Raw genomic sequence first — 14933 nt, forward strand, 5'->3', positions numbered from 1 at the left:
ATGGATTTTAATTCATCTCTATTTTCATACCAAAGTTTAGAATCCCATCTCAATTCATGGGAAGAGTTGTTTTCGCTCAATAACATTCCCTTGAATGCAACGAATCGTCCTTGGACTCCGAATCTTCATCCTCCAATGAAGGAATAACTGAGTCACAAGAAATCACCTCCAATATTACATGTGAAGGCCACGTTGAAGAAAAATATTCACCACCACCGCCACTAGATGGTACTTTAAATCCAATATTAGCACCAGCATCATCTAAGCGAGAGAAGAGGCCCTATAGAGGAGTAGAAGAAGGCCATGGGGAAAATTCGTTGCAGAAAAAAGAGACCCCACAAGAAATGGTGTTCGAGTATGGACTGGAGCATTTGACACTGCTGAAGCAGCTGCTTTGGCTTATGACCAAGCAGCTTTCTTGACAAGGGGTGTTTTGGCTACCCTTAACTTTTCAGTGCAAGTGGTGATGGAGTCCCTTCAAAACATGGGTTTCAAGGCATCGAAAAATGACCTCTCACCCTTGTTGGCACTCAAGAGGATGCACGTGATGAGAACGAAATCTAGGGCTAACAGGAGTGGTAGTAAAAAGGTTAAAAGGGCTTGCAGCAACGGGAAATTGGACACTACTACTCAAAATGTGTTGGTGTTGGAGGGTTTAGGTCCTAATTAAATACCTAGAGCAACTTTTGAGCTTCACTTGCCCTTGTTCTTGGTGCTGAAATTGTGGGACCGGCTCCAGGAGAAGTTTACAACAACAAGGCCTTTATTCGTTTAAATTCATTCACAGCTTGTGTTTATTCTCAAGTTGTCTCCTTAATTAATTCATTTATTTTCTTCTCCTCACGCTGTACAAATTTTGAACAAAATAATAAGAATATAGCAAGGTTGACATTTTTCCTTAGTTCTTACACTTACCTTTTTTAACCGCTCTTTAGGCATATACTACCTTTTTCCTATTTATGACTCAAATTAGAAGTAGTGTTTATTTTTTTATAAGATTCAATCTATAATATTTTTTATATTAATTAATTTTAGATTAAAATATCTTTAATTAAAATAAGAGAGATTGTATTGATAAGCATTTAGAATAAGAAAAAAACATTAATGATAATGATAGTTTTAAAAAATATGTAAATTTAATTAGAAAAAATTTATTGCTATCAATTAAATTAGTTATTTTTTTAATTTTAATGAATTAAAAAATTAAATCTTATAAATAAAAACAAAAATATAATTTACGTCATAGACTTAGGCAGGAACGGAGGTAGTATGAGACCCATACCTATTCTTGTCGTCCAAGAACTACTAGGATAGAGTGGGTTATCGTCTGGTTACATGCATGATACGTCAATAATTAAGCTGTACATGTTATTGTAATGTTATCCCTTAAAGTTGTTATTAGACAACAAAAGACAAATAAAATTTACAAAAAATAAATTAAATAAATAAATTTTTTAAAGTACTAAAATTCAAACTTTCCTATTTTGTAGTAACCAAAAGTTATTTAAGCCAAATGTTATTTAACAAGTTTTTTTTAGAAATAATTAATCATAAATTGTCATAAAAGTTTTCGATAGCGGTTTTGTAAGAAATATTGCTAACAAAGTATCAATTTGCATGTCTAACATCACTGGTTATTTAATTCGCTAACGTTTTTCCTTTAAAATCACTAAGGTCTCTTTTGGTGACAATGAGTGTTACAGAAAGTGACGGTAACTAATTAAGCCAGCAAATTTGTACGGAAAAGAGTAAAATATACTTGGAATATCATCAAAAGAGTGATGTAACAAAAGTTAGCACAAACGGTATGATACTTAGATTCTTTAATTAAGTTTGATTCTCAACTAGAATATGAAATGACAACGGGAGATATTATTTTATTTAAAAAATGGGTCAATCTAATGGGAGGTGTAATTTGAGCTTCAAGTGATAACTAAATGTATCACTTTATTTTAAAATGAACCAAATTGATGGGAGGGAGATTACATCACTAAATTAAAGAAAGAAAAAAAAAAGAGGGATTCAAAATTTTTGATAAATTTTATCTCCAACAAATTAATTTGATGAATTTTTTTCATAACTTTGAAGAAACTGACAAATTTTATGTCCTAATTCTTTAATTTTTGACAAATTTATCTTCAATAAATTAATTTGACACATTTATTCTTAATTTTTAAGAAACTTATGAATTTTACTCCTTGTTAATTTACTCCTAACATAATTATACTTTTTACTCTAAATTTTTTTATTTGGTAAATTTTGCTTCCAACTTTTTTTTTTTTGTCAAATTTTAGCCCCAACTTTATATTTTTTAACAAAATTTACACAACTTTTGTGTTAAATAATAAATAAAAGATGGAAGGTAAAATTTACAAATTTCTTAAAAGTTTAAGATAAAATATATTAAATTAATTTGTTGAAGATAAAATTCGTCAAAAATTAAAAAGTTAAGAATAAAAAGTACAATTAAACCAAGAATAAAATATACATGGAATATGTGCATCAAGATGTTTAACTGATCACAGGATCAACTATGGAGTATAAAATATATGGTTAATTTTGTCTAACAATTGTATTTAAATGTAAATGAACATAATTATATATAATTATGAATATATAGTGATTACTCATATCATGAGGTTATTAAAATATTTAATAGTAATATTTAACTTTGTTTCATAAATAATTAATAGTGCCATGAGGTTATTGAAAGACCATTAACGGTGGGTTATTGACCGTCACACGTGTTTATTTATGTGTATAAATATAGTTAGTTTTATCTTGCAAGTAATTAATATAGTAAATAAATGTTTTTATGGAATTAGAAGGTTGATTTGATGATAAAACAAGAAAGAATGAAAAAAAATATTATGGGTTCCAATCATTTCATGAAAAAACTAATAATTAACATAATCTAATTTAATAGTCTCATTTTTAAAAAATTGTCCTTTATTAAAATTTGATATCAAAAATAAAAAAAGTCATATAATCTCAATTAAATAAATAATATTTTGGTGATAACATCATTAAACATGAGTTAACTGAGATTTTTTTATATTTTACTACACCCATATAAGTTTTTTTTACAATTTTTTATATGTAGTTGATTGCGTCATGAAATTATTGAAACATTTAATGGTGGTTAATTTTACTTCTCAATTAGTTAACAATGTCCCAAAATTATTGAAATATCTAATAGTAGTTAACTAAGCTTATAATTAAGTAGTTATTTGCGGTGGAAATTTGTTATAGTAATTGAAAATAAATATATTATGTTTATAATTAAAAAAATTGTGTAGAAGTAAAAGTATAATTGTTTGTATAATTGAAATGCAGTATGAAATGAAGAAAAATAAAAGAATAAGAGTATGGAGAAGAAATATAGATTTAAAAAGTTTGGAATTTGGAGAAGAAATATAGAAGAAGAGAATATAATAAAGTAAATTGATCAAAAGAAAATAAATGTTAAAAAAAATAAACTACGTCAAAATATGAGTTTGAACATATACATTGGTCCTAGAATGATAGTCCTTTCTCGTGAGCGTGATGATATAAATGAAACTTGTGCAAATATTCTTCCAAGAAAAAAATGACTATCAACATGTCTATTTATAGTTTTTTTGACTCGGCGGTCAAATTATAAGATTTATACATGTGTAAAACTTATTCAAATAGATTATTTAAGATGTTGACAACTATCTTCATTTCCTTAGTTGAAAAAATCATTGATAATTGTTTTCTTTGTTTCTTCTGTCAAAAAATCATTGATAATTGTCTTTATTTCTTTTATTGGAAGACCATTGATAACTATCTTCAAATGCACAATCAAAGTCATGTGTCTTTGATAAATTTTCATTTGTGTCTTCAAATGATTTGCTTTCAAAAACTCTTTTCACAAATCAAAATCACAAAACACTTAAAAACTTTTTAAATGTTTCATCAGACAAATCTCTATATAACTTTCATATTTTGATTGTCCATTGAAATGAGCATTACATTTTTTATAAGCTTCTTTTTCTTTATTAACTTTTAAATTTTGATTGTCCATCAAAATGAGCATTACATCTCAAACAAACTTCTTTTCGATTGTTCAATCGAAAAGAACATTACACCTCTAATAAATAATAGTCTTTCAAAATTGGTAATCAAATCTCCATTCACTCATGCATTCAAATGACTTCCAAATCTTATTACATTATATATGCAATTAATTCTTATGTCAATACTTAATCATAATATCAACTAACAGAAATTTGTTTTCGATTCAATCAAAATATACTCATATTCGAACCACCAGTTGAAATCAAAGTTTTCACAACAAATTGAATTAGTCATTTTTAAACATGACATAAAATACTTATATTTATAAAATTTTACTCACAATCCCAACAGTAATTAATATTAACTACATTGATTTTTTTAGAAGGTATATTAACTACATTGACAATTTATTCTTAATCAGTTGTTAAATAAAATTAATTATATTTACACGCAAAATTACTGTATATTCGAGTAGATACTAGGTAGACACTTTTCAAATGTCCTATAATATTCCGTGCGTATATTCTCAAGGAATAGTCGCTGCCTGTTATAACAAGTTGCATACTTTGGGCCGGGCTCAAGTGCTGAATCAATTGATCTCGTGTGCATTATGTTGAAACTAATTCCGTTTTGCAGCTGATCGATGAAGCTAGTTGGGTGGTACTGGATAATTGGGGTACATGTATCTGCCTGTTGATATTGGACGTTTATACTTGCATCTTCTTTGATGCACTTATGCTGATTTTTATACTTACAACTACGGGGTGTTTAAAACCGAACCAACCAAAATGAAAAATTGCAAACCACAAAAAAAAAGACTGAAATCCAAACCAAACTGCGAGTTTTCGGATTAGTTTGATTTTTTTTATAGAAACCAAACGGTTTGGTTCGGTTTAGATTTCTAGCTGAAAATTCAAACCAAACCGCATATTTACATATTATATATTTTTTTAATTTTTATTTTAGTACTTGTGACATTACCCATTAAGTGTGGATTGCGTTTCAGTTTCACTTATTTTTGTATTGCGTTTCATTTATACACTACTGATTACACAATTCACGTTTCACTTATCATTACCCTAAAAATTTATTGTAGGGGAGATTTGCAAAAATTTGTTTGATTAGTATGTGAAGGTGTTTGTATGACATGATTTGTCGTTTTAGTCAGAGTTATTTTAGGAAACATGAATAGATTTGGATTTGGATGACACATCTCTTTTACATTTTCAATTCAAAGATAATATTACTTGTACTGATTGAGTATTAAAAGAAATATTAATTTTTTGAGTGTTTTAATTTCTGCAAAATGAAGAATGAAGCCTTGGATTGTTTGACATGCAATTATTGGAGACTAAGGATGAAGAATTGGAAGATTGGAATCATTATTCATATGTTTTACTTGAATTATTGTTGTAAAATTTTTTTATAAATTATTTGGATTTATTGACTATTTTATGTTTTTATGTTTTACTTGAATTATTGTTGTAGCAGATTTTTATAAGTTATTTGAATTATTTAACTGTTTTATGTTTTTATATTTTATTTTCTTAAGAAATATTTAGACCTACGTCAGGTTAATTTTTATTATGATTATAAATAAGATTTTATAATTTAAAAAAAATCCAAAAAAACCCATCCACACTGCATAAATTGGTTTGGTTTAGTTTGAATTTTATTTTTAAAAAAATTCAAACCTACCACATGTTAATTTATTGTTTAGTTTGAACATAATTTTGAAAAAAAAACTGCCTAAATCGCACTATGAACACACCCCTAGTTATGACAAGAAGTATTCGTTTGAAGGGAAATTTGTTGGTCTTTGGCTCCTAACAATAGCTGTATCGGGATACGCAGTGGATGATGATACTGCTTTTGTAATTTAACTTTCATTCACTCCTTGTGCTGTCTTTATCAAGGCTAAGATATATATTTTTATTTTTTTAACATGAATATATTAGTAAATTATATTATCTATATTCTCTAATTATAATTTATTAACGTATTTATATTAAAAAAATAAAAATATGTATGCCAACAAAATCATATATTTAATATTTGTTGATTAAAATAATCCTATAGTCATTTTTCACTTTGGAATTCAACCATCTCCTTTTCAAATCTTTCCAACGTTGTTCGATTCCTCTTACATATTCAACTTCAAAAACAAGTTCTATGAAATCAGCAACAAGATAACGTTATATATATAAAGACAGAGGGACCCGAAAATATTGTAATAAGAAAATTGTCGTCGGAACGACGTTTCTAGAAGGTGAACCGGTGAGGCCATAAATCATACATAGTAGTGATGATGAGCATAGAAGATGATCTTATTATTTCACAGCAATATACTAATCAAAGCAACTAACCAATATGAGTTCCCCTTTCTTTCAGCATGCAGATTGGGGCATGTTGAAGGAGCCTAATTCGGATATTTTGTTTGAATCATTTTCAAGCAAAGGAGTTGATCATGACCCTTTCCATGATTGTCTTTCCTTTGATATGATTGATAACTCAAGGGATCCACAGGAAGAAAGTCATCATCAAGTGATTGAAGAAGCTATGAAAACAAAGAAGAAGTCTTATATTGGGGTAAGAAGAAGGCCATGGGGAAGATTTGCAGCGGAGATCAGAGACACAACAAGGAAGGGTATAAGGGTTTGGCTTGGAACGTTTGATAGTGCTGAGGAAGCTGCATTGGCTTATGACCAGGCTGCATTTTCCATGAGAGGCTCTAGTGCAGTGCTGAATTTTCCGGTCAAAAGGGTCAAAGAGTCTTTACAAGAGATGAACTATTCTGGTTGCAGCCGAGGGTGCTCTCCTGCATTAGAACTCAAAGAGAGGCACAACATAAGAAGAAAATTGTCGTCATCATCAAAGGCTAAGACAAGTAAAAGGAAACAGGACTTGGAGGAATCCAGTGTTGTGGTGCTGGAGGACTTAGGAGCTGATTATCTGGAGGCACTTCTTAGCACATCGGCGGATCAAAGTGCAACAAGCTCTACCTGCTAAATAAACAGAAATTCTATGGTATCTTAATCTTAAAAAATTACAGGATTTTAATCCTGTTATTTGGAAACTCTTTTCTTTTGTATCTTTTTCTTCTTATTCGTCAAAATCAATAACAAGTATCAGACATTTACAATCGCTTAATCAACTGAGTTAAACTTTCTTGATCTTTTGTCTCTTTTCTTTTCCAAGACATATATACAAATTTATTTAACTTTACCTAAGAAATATACAACTATATTAAAAACCTTTAGATTTCTCAGAATGTCTTAGCAACTTTTTTTTTTATCAACAAAGTAAACATATATATAAAAGGTTACAAGATAGCCCAACCCATATACATAAAACAAAATTATAGGGTTTTAATGCAAAAGAAAGGACCATTTCTAAAAAGAAAAAGTATAACCCTTGACCTTGGCGCATAGTTGTGACCAAGATCTAAATTTTACAAAGTTCATCATATACATAGCATTTAATTTACCTCCTCACCATTGAAGATAATGTGGTTTCTGTTCTTCCATATAGACTACATGGCTGCAAACCACTAAGCATTTTTCGCTTTTTTCCCTGTCACAGTAACATAACGGTGTTGCAGAAAATGATTCCTAATATCATTGAGCAACTCTCAAATAAATTCGTTCTTGTGAGATTTACCCTTCTTATGTTGAATCTTCTCTCATGCTTCCTATTCCTCTTTTCTTTGTTTTCTTTACAACACCATTTCATGGCCTTTGATCCCTTTAAAGTTCATTTTGCAAATACCTTTAAAGGGAAAACCCAAGGTACAAATGGAAAGGCTTTCAAAATTGATCGTTTATATACTGTGGAGTTTCAAAAATTTAAAGATAATTGTCTGTTTTGTGAGTCCTAGAGAATTAATCTCTTAAACTCATGCACTCAAAGGCCTAGCGAAATGGAGTACTCCAACAAGGCATTTCGGTGTATCATCTACCCTCCTAGGACCTAGGCTTGATATATTTTATAGAGTAATGAGTCCGGATATCACAAACACCTATTTGATATTCTTGTTTTCTTTTTATCTTTCTTTTCTATTTTACATTACCTATCATACCTAGAATTTCTCTTCTTTTTTTTTTTTGTTTCTTTCTCAAGGTGTTAGAATTAGCATGTATATGTATCTTTATCCATTTTATAAAGAGCAAAGATTACCTATTCAATAGCCAACAGTTAGAAATGGTAAAAGAAATTAATTCTCATTAACAATATGGTAAATACTAATAGTAAACCACTTTGATTGTTTTATATAGCAGAACGAATGGTACTTAAATGGCACTATTCAAACAACTATAATAAAACCATCTTACAGAAGTTTCACCCCGATAAAGAGATATTTGGAATTTATAAAGGAAAAAAATGATTTAGGGTTGCAGATTCACATCAATATACCCTATAATTGAATATGCAACTAAACTATATAAATCTTATAGGTGTCGCCCAAAACTAAAGGCGAGGAAAGAAACTTTTCTCAGCTCCGGGGGAAAAAAAACTAGAGATCGACTTTTCAACTCACAACATTAGTTTGTAATAGCTGTGCAGTTACAAAATTGACCTAGTGGTATTGATTTAGTGATTAAAAGGAGAATGAGAAAAAAAAAGATCGTAAATTCAAATCTTTTTCAATAATAAAATGCTAATAAGTTAAGACTTATTAATATTGACCGATAAGAACAAAAACTAAAGCTGGGCTGATCAAATGCATTTATTCACTACCCATTTCGGTGACCTGTGAAGGCTTGGACTAACATAACAGTAAGATTACCCTATTAATTATACGACTTAAAGTCACATGTTGAAATCCTAAAAACAACATTCTTGTTTATTGGAATAAGGCTAGATATATATACCTATTTTTAGCTTCCCTAAATCTTACAATTACAAAGTGAAAATATGCATAAATTGCCATTAATTTTATTAATTTTTTGTATTCTAAGTCACAGGTTCAAATCATATAAATATTAAATAGTCTCGTTATTTACAGAAATAAAGTTACATACATCTGTGTAATAATAAAAGAAAAGTTGCATACATGTACTTCTATTAACTGAGTCTCAGGAATTTAACTGTCCTTATTTTACTTAATGCACTTTGGCAACCAGAGGAAGCATAAAACTAGCTGGCATGTAACTAACGAAAAAAAAGAAGAAAACAGAAGCTAATTAATGGCAACAGTATCAAAGACCAACCCTTAATCAAAAGAACAGTTATGCACGATGCAAAAGTGCAATTACCTCATTATCTTGTAGCAGCTCCTCCATTTCTCCAGCAAAACAATGTATTTTGAATCAAAATCATCATACTCTCTAATTAATCATAAAATAATTAATGAAGTAATAACAACATGAGTAGTTAAGCACCATATAAAAGTAGCAGCAGATCGATCAAAGAACGATTTGACTAAACAGAGACATGAAAACTAACAAACGTGTGTGCAGATTTCCGATCCCTACCAGTATATGCTGCCGTATTTTGCATACTTATTTTTCTGACAAAAAGAAATTTTAATTTGACGAATTATAAATCGAATATAGAATTTTTGAAACAATTCTCAATTCCCAATCTAAACAATATGATAATACATAGTAACATCAAATAAATGCGTTGTTTGCCTTTAATTCCATTTGATCCTTCTTTGGAAACATAAGAAAAGACAGCGCATATGAAAGCAAATTAAATTAACGAACTTTTAACATTGAAAATTTATACTGCTCCTCAAAGTCTCCTTTTCAATTCTCCTACTTCTCACGAAATATTTGAAATAGTGTACGTGCTTGTTTTGGGAAAGCATGAATTGTTTTTAGAGGTGAAGTTGAAAACTTTTGCAAATCAAATATTCAGAGTCAGGACACAATCAACAGTATGAGCAACTCTTATACCAAAAATGTGATTTTATAGTATATATACGCCAGAAACAATTGTGTCTGCCTAAATACAAAATAAAGGGTGGGGATTTTAGATGAATGCTTATTATATGGCCGCACATGAAATCCTAAAATTAGTGGTAAATTAACATAAGTTTTGCTGTAAAATGAAAAGAGCTATATAATTCTTTTGGTATAACAAAACAAACTGTTATATGTATATAATTTCAAGCTGATGGTTTGAGAAATTCCTTTAAGTTGATTCTCCAAACTTGCAATCATATTAGTTTTTATTTATTTAAGGTAATTAAAAAATATCATAGTTAATCTTCCAAACCTGTTTTAATTTTATTAAATTAGTCCACAAAAAAATTAAAATATCATTATATTCATATCCTTATGAAAAAATAAAGTGGTATATAGGACCTAAAAGAATATTTGAAAGACTAATTTGATGACAAATAAAATCTTTTGGCGAAACAAATTTTAGTGATAAAATTTTAAAAGATTAACATATATAATAATGGTTTTAAATTATTGATGTAATAATTTGAAGCCAAAGTTTTTCTACAAAACTTTAATGTCATAATTAATGTATGTAACAAACTTTATACGACAAATATGAAGATTTACTGGTACTTCTATTCTAAATCTGCTGCCTCAAAGAGATAAGATAACATCGAATCACATGTTCGGTTATACAACTAGCTAGTTGAAGATAGTATATATAAAGCTATTTACGAACAGTTTGCTACCTTGTTTGCATTTATCTCACTTTGCTCCCCCACTTTCTTTAAATTCCATTTGTGATCAGACAAAGCCAAGAAAATATCTTAATTTAGTGAGCAAGAACATAAGAAACGTATAGGAGTATTAAAAAACAATATATCCTTAACCTCATTGAGATCACACCAAGCTTAATATATAGGAAAGTCTTCAACTGCTGCTATAAATTAAATGTGTCACAAAAACTTACATTGTGCAATTACCTGGATATAGAAACCAGAAATACCATAAGAAAAATATATAAATAAAATAAAAGCTCAAACTACAAATAAGTGCATGCCAAATGTCCAAAACTATGCAACAACATTAGCTTTTTGTTAAACTATAACAATTAGAGAAATTGAAATCCATAATTAAAGTTAAGTTCCTCAACTTCACATCTATGATCTATGTATGGCAAAGGCATATGATTCTCCCAACCCTTCTCCAAAATTTTCTTTTGATAATAAATTTGATGGCAACACTATGTAAAATCAAATCTGACTTATCTGTTGTCTTTTTTTATGCTGTCTATGTGTTACCTATTAAAATTATAATACATAATAGTTGTGTTAATATTTAATGGTGATATTTAATTTTAAAAATTATAAAAACGATATAATTTTAAAGGATAATATAAGAACAGCATAGAATCCTAATCAACCAAAACTATGTACTCAAAAGGACAATTAATAGAGCTCAAACTTATTGATCATACCCTGTCAGTCTATCCTCCTCGATCTTACGGATTCCTCTGAAAAACTAAGAACGAGGTGATGGCGTCGAGCCCAGATCTACAATAATCACACTTCATAATCCTCTAGCTAAATAATATAAACTATATCAGAAGAGCTTACCACTAGCTGCATATTGTGAATTCAAATTTCAGAAAATAAAAACTTAAACCATATACAGTTGATACATATATAGACTCTTATTTCCTGTGGCCAAAAAGAAATTTAACTGCACACATAAATCCAATAAATATTGTAGGTATATAGACCTATCCACCAGCCGATACAGCTTCTCATATCAATATTGCAAATTGCAATTCACTTCCTTTATTAGCAATAATAATAAGAATAAGAATAAGAATAATGCAACCATCAATACCTAATAATAAATTTTCTAATTAAGACAAACAATTAAATACACATATTTTATATATACCTATATCCACTCCAGTATAAGTTGTATCCGTTGTGCACCATCTTTCTTTTCCTCAAAATCTTCCTTCTGCTGAAAAAACTGCTAAAACTGCAATCTAGTAACTTCGAAACTGTATAAAGTGGCCAAAAATTAGTACGGCATTGACAAGTAAAGGGGAAAAGACATAGGAGGGGGGTTTCTATGCGCAGAAGATAGGGTTACAGACACAAAGGGGCAATTAGAGAGATGCGAGTACGTGTCCGATCGGAAGAATTGGTATAATATTATTCAATGTTAACTGTGTCTGTGAGAGTTACTGGTTAGCATAATATGGTTATTTATAAGTTACAGTACAACTTGACATGTTGGTTTGTTATTTTCAATGCTACTCATAGCTGTTGTACGGAAATTCAAGAAGATCTCAAATTCTCAAATCTCTATGATGAAGTAAGATCAACATGGAAGTAAAGAAAAAGTTTAGAACATATTAATATTTCATGAATAAATTACAAAAATGTAACCAGTAATATTAGGGGAACCTATAATTGAAAAAACGAATACAATTAATTATAAATTAAAAATGATTTTAAGTTTTTGGTTGAAATGACGAGTAAAAGTGAAGAAGCCCCACATTATATATATGATGTGGTAGAAAAGATTTACACACTTAGAGAATGTTTGGATACATTAGAATCACATTGAATGAAAAAATCATATTTTCTAAAGAAAAAATGTTAAAGTAATTCTGTTATAACTTTTATTTAAAAATTTGTTGGTGTTAGATTCAACTATTTCTTAAACAAACATTTAATGTATGTCTAAATTTTAAGTTAGATGTAAGTAACAAATTTGTTTGGATTGTGATCTCCACAATATTATACTCTCGTATTTCTCAATATCTTCAAGTAAATTAATTAATTAAATGTGATTAGTTATCAAATCTTTTACGGCAACTTGTATGATAGTCAATTTTGCGTGAGATATATTCTCTCAATATTTCCTATATCGACCTCTCCATCACTTATTTATTTTTTATTTTTAATAATTAGTGATACAATATTTTCCAATTTTATCCTTTATATTTCTGAAAATGTTGTTATACATAAATAAACTGAGGAAAATCGTATAATACAACCGTATGAATACTTTAGGATCTACAATTTAATTTGGTTTAAATAAGTAATTGTTAATCCTTAAAATATGTCATTTTTTTGTTTTAATCTCTATAAAAAGTTTATTCAGTTTTAAATTGAAATTAAGATTAAATCAAATCTAATCAAAATCAAGTAGTGGATTCCTATCCTGTTTTCTACTCGGAAGAATTTGGGCTGTATAGACGCGTCACGTACGTATTCAACATGTACAATAGATATATAGTACTAGTAGCAGAAAGGGTCAACGAGGTGGAAGGGAATTTTAGGAAAACGTTAAAATTAATCATGGGAGCTAAACAATAAACCAAACAATGCAAAACAAAAATAGACAAGATGATGTGAGAAACTGAAACAACCAAGAAAAAAAAGCCAAATAAATTAAATACTTACATGCATGTATGCCCTGTTCTTAGTGAAGCCACTCCTGGTTTTAGATACAGAGCATGGTCAATATTCACTAACTAAGAAGGCAGAGATGGTAGAGACTAGAGAGTTTGTAGCATGATCGAGGATCTCTCATATACTTAATTGGTGCGTCAAAGTGAATTGATTAAGGTAGCTATAGCAGCCTTAATTTTGTGAGTTAGCTAGAGACAGAACACTATGGTACGTTTGTATGAATTTGAAATTGGCAAGAGGGAGATGGATGCATGAATGCATCTAGCTATTGAGTGAAAAGTGAACAAAATGCATGGAATGATAGAGTGGCACTATTGCAGGACTTTTGTGTGTCCAGGTACATTTTTTGGCTCATGGTTCGGTACGCCAGCGCTGACGTCTTAAGCAACTTGCTTTCTAAATTTATATCTATGAGAAAGAACAAAGGAAAAAGAAATCCCAAATTGAGTAATGTTAATGAAACTTTGTGATTAAATCAAAATATAATTTTTTTTTACATTATTATCGTATAATTAGTAAATATTTGTTTTTTCAAAGGGGATTGGTTCATATTTGAACGTTTATAGACTGTTTTTTAATTATTATTAATTCAACCCATTTAAATTACTCAAAAAATAAATTTAAATTAATATGTAAGGCCCTAAATTATTTGATAATTTTTTTATTAAATTCCTAAACTATTATTTTTTCAATTGAATCATTGAATTTGTATTTATTTTTTTAATTGAATCATTTCATCTAATTATCTAATCAGGTGTGTGAATATACATCAAAGTTGTTTTAGGATGAAACTTTGAAGAAAATTTATAGTAATAAAATCTTCAATGGTTTAGATGAGTATAATTATGAATATATAATTACATTATTATTTTAGTTTAATATTTTATAATATTTGTATATATCAATAATGTTTATTATAAGTTTTTATGTTACCATAGATAATTTGTTCTTATTATTTATCATTATTAAAAATGTTATATTTGAGTGAAAATTTACACCATGTTTATAGAATTAAACGTGCATAGTATCATGGGTTCGAATTAATATTAGTATAAGTCTTCAAATAAATTAATCAAGAACCGCATTATTGAATGGGGTATTTCATATTGTTACTTGTTACAAATTTAAAATAATTTATTAAAATTACAGTTTTGTTATTGATGTAAAAAAATGTGTCGTTGATGTATTATTAATTTTTTAATATCATTAAATGTTAGAACATTTAACTCATTATATTTTATTAAGTCTATTAATATAGTTCAACGGAAATTAGCTTTATTTTTTATTAAATGCATTGATATAATAATATTTATTTTATCAGTATGAATGGAAGATAATTTCAAAAAAATTATAATAATTTATGTGTCTTATTTAACCAATTAAGTTATTGACATATAACCATCGATGATGATAACATTTTATTAGTTTTCTTTACTATTATAGTATTATTGTATTTCGATTAAATTTTAAATTTTAAATTAAATCCTTTGATATTACTACTTTCGGTGTATTCATGAATATTGACGACCGAATAGACAAA

General features: G+C 28.6%; 1 protein-coding gene, 1 long non-coding RNA gene and 1 pseudogene across 2 annotated transcripts; 2 read left to right on the forward strand and 1 right to left on the reverse strand.

Moving 5' to 3' along the window:
• Positions 1-884, forward strand: LOC100803091 (ethylene-response factor C3-like; annotated as a pseudogene).
• A 5241-nt stretch (positions 885-6125) lies between these two features.
• Positions 6126-9261, forward strand: LOC100800600 (ethylene-response factor C3). Its single transcript, XM_014771455.3, has one exon. It carries the CDS (start codon positions 6412-6414, stop codon positions 7048-7050), a length of 639 nt encoding a protein of 212 aa, XP_014626941.1. The 5' UTR covers positions 6126-6411; the 3' UTR covers positions 7051-9261.
• A 1420-nt stretch (positions 9262-10681) lies between these two features.
• Positions 10682-13588, reverse strand: LOC121174112 (uncharacterized). The gene is made up of 4 exons (XR_005889915.1): positions 13385-13588; positions 11862-11970; positions 11410-11515; positions 10682-10915 (listed from the first exon to the last, which is right to left on the reverse strand). It is a non-coding gene; the product is annotated as an uncharacterized lncRNA (long non-coding RNA).
• Between the last annotated feature and the right edge of the window lie 1345 nt (positions 13589-14933).

This window comes from Glycine max, chromosome 19 (assembly GCF_000004515.6).
Source record: "Glycine max cultivar Williams 82 chromosome 19, Glycine_max_v4.0, whole genome shotgun sequence".
NCBI classification, from domain to species: domain Eukaryota; kingdom Viridiplantae; phylum Streptophyta; class Magnoliopsida; order Fabales; family Fabaceae; genus Glycine; species Glycine max.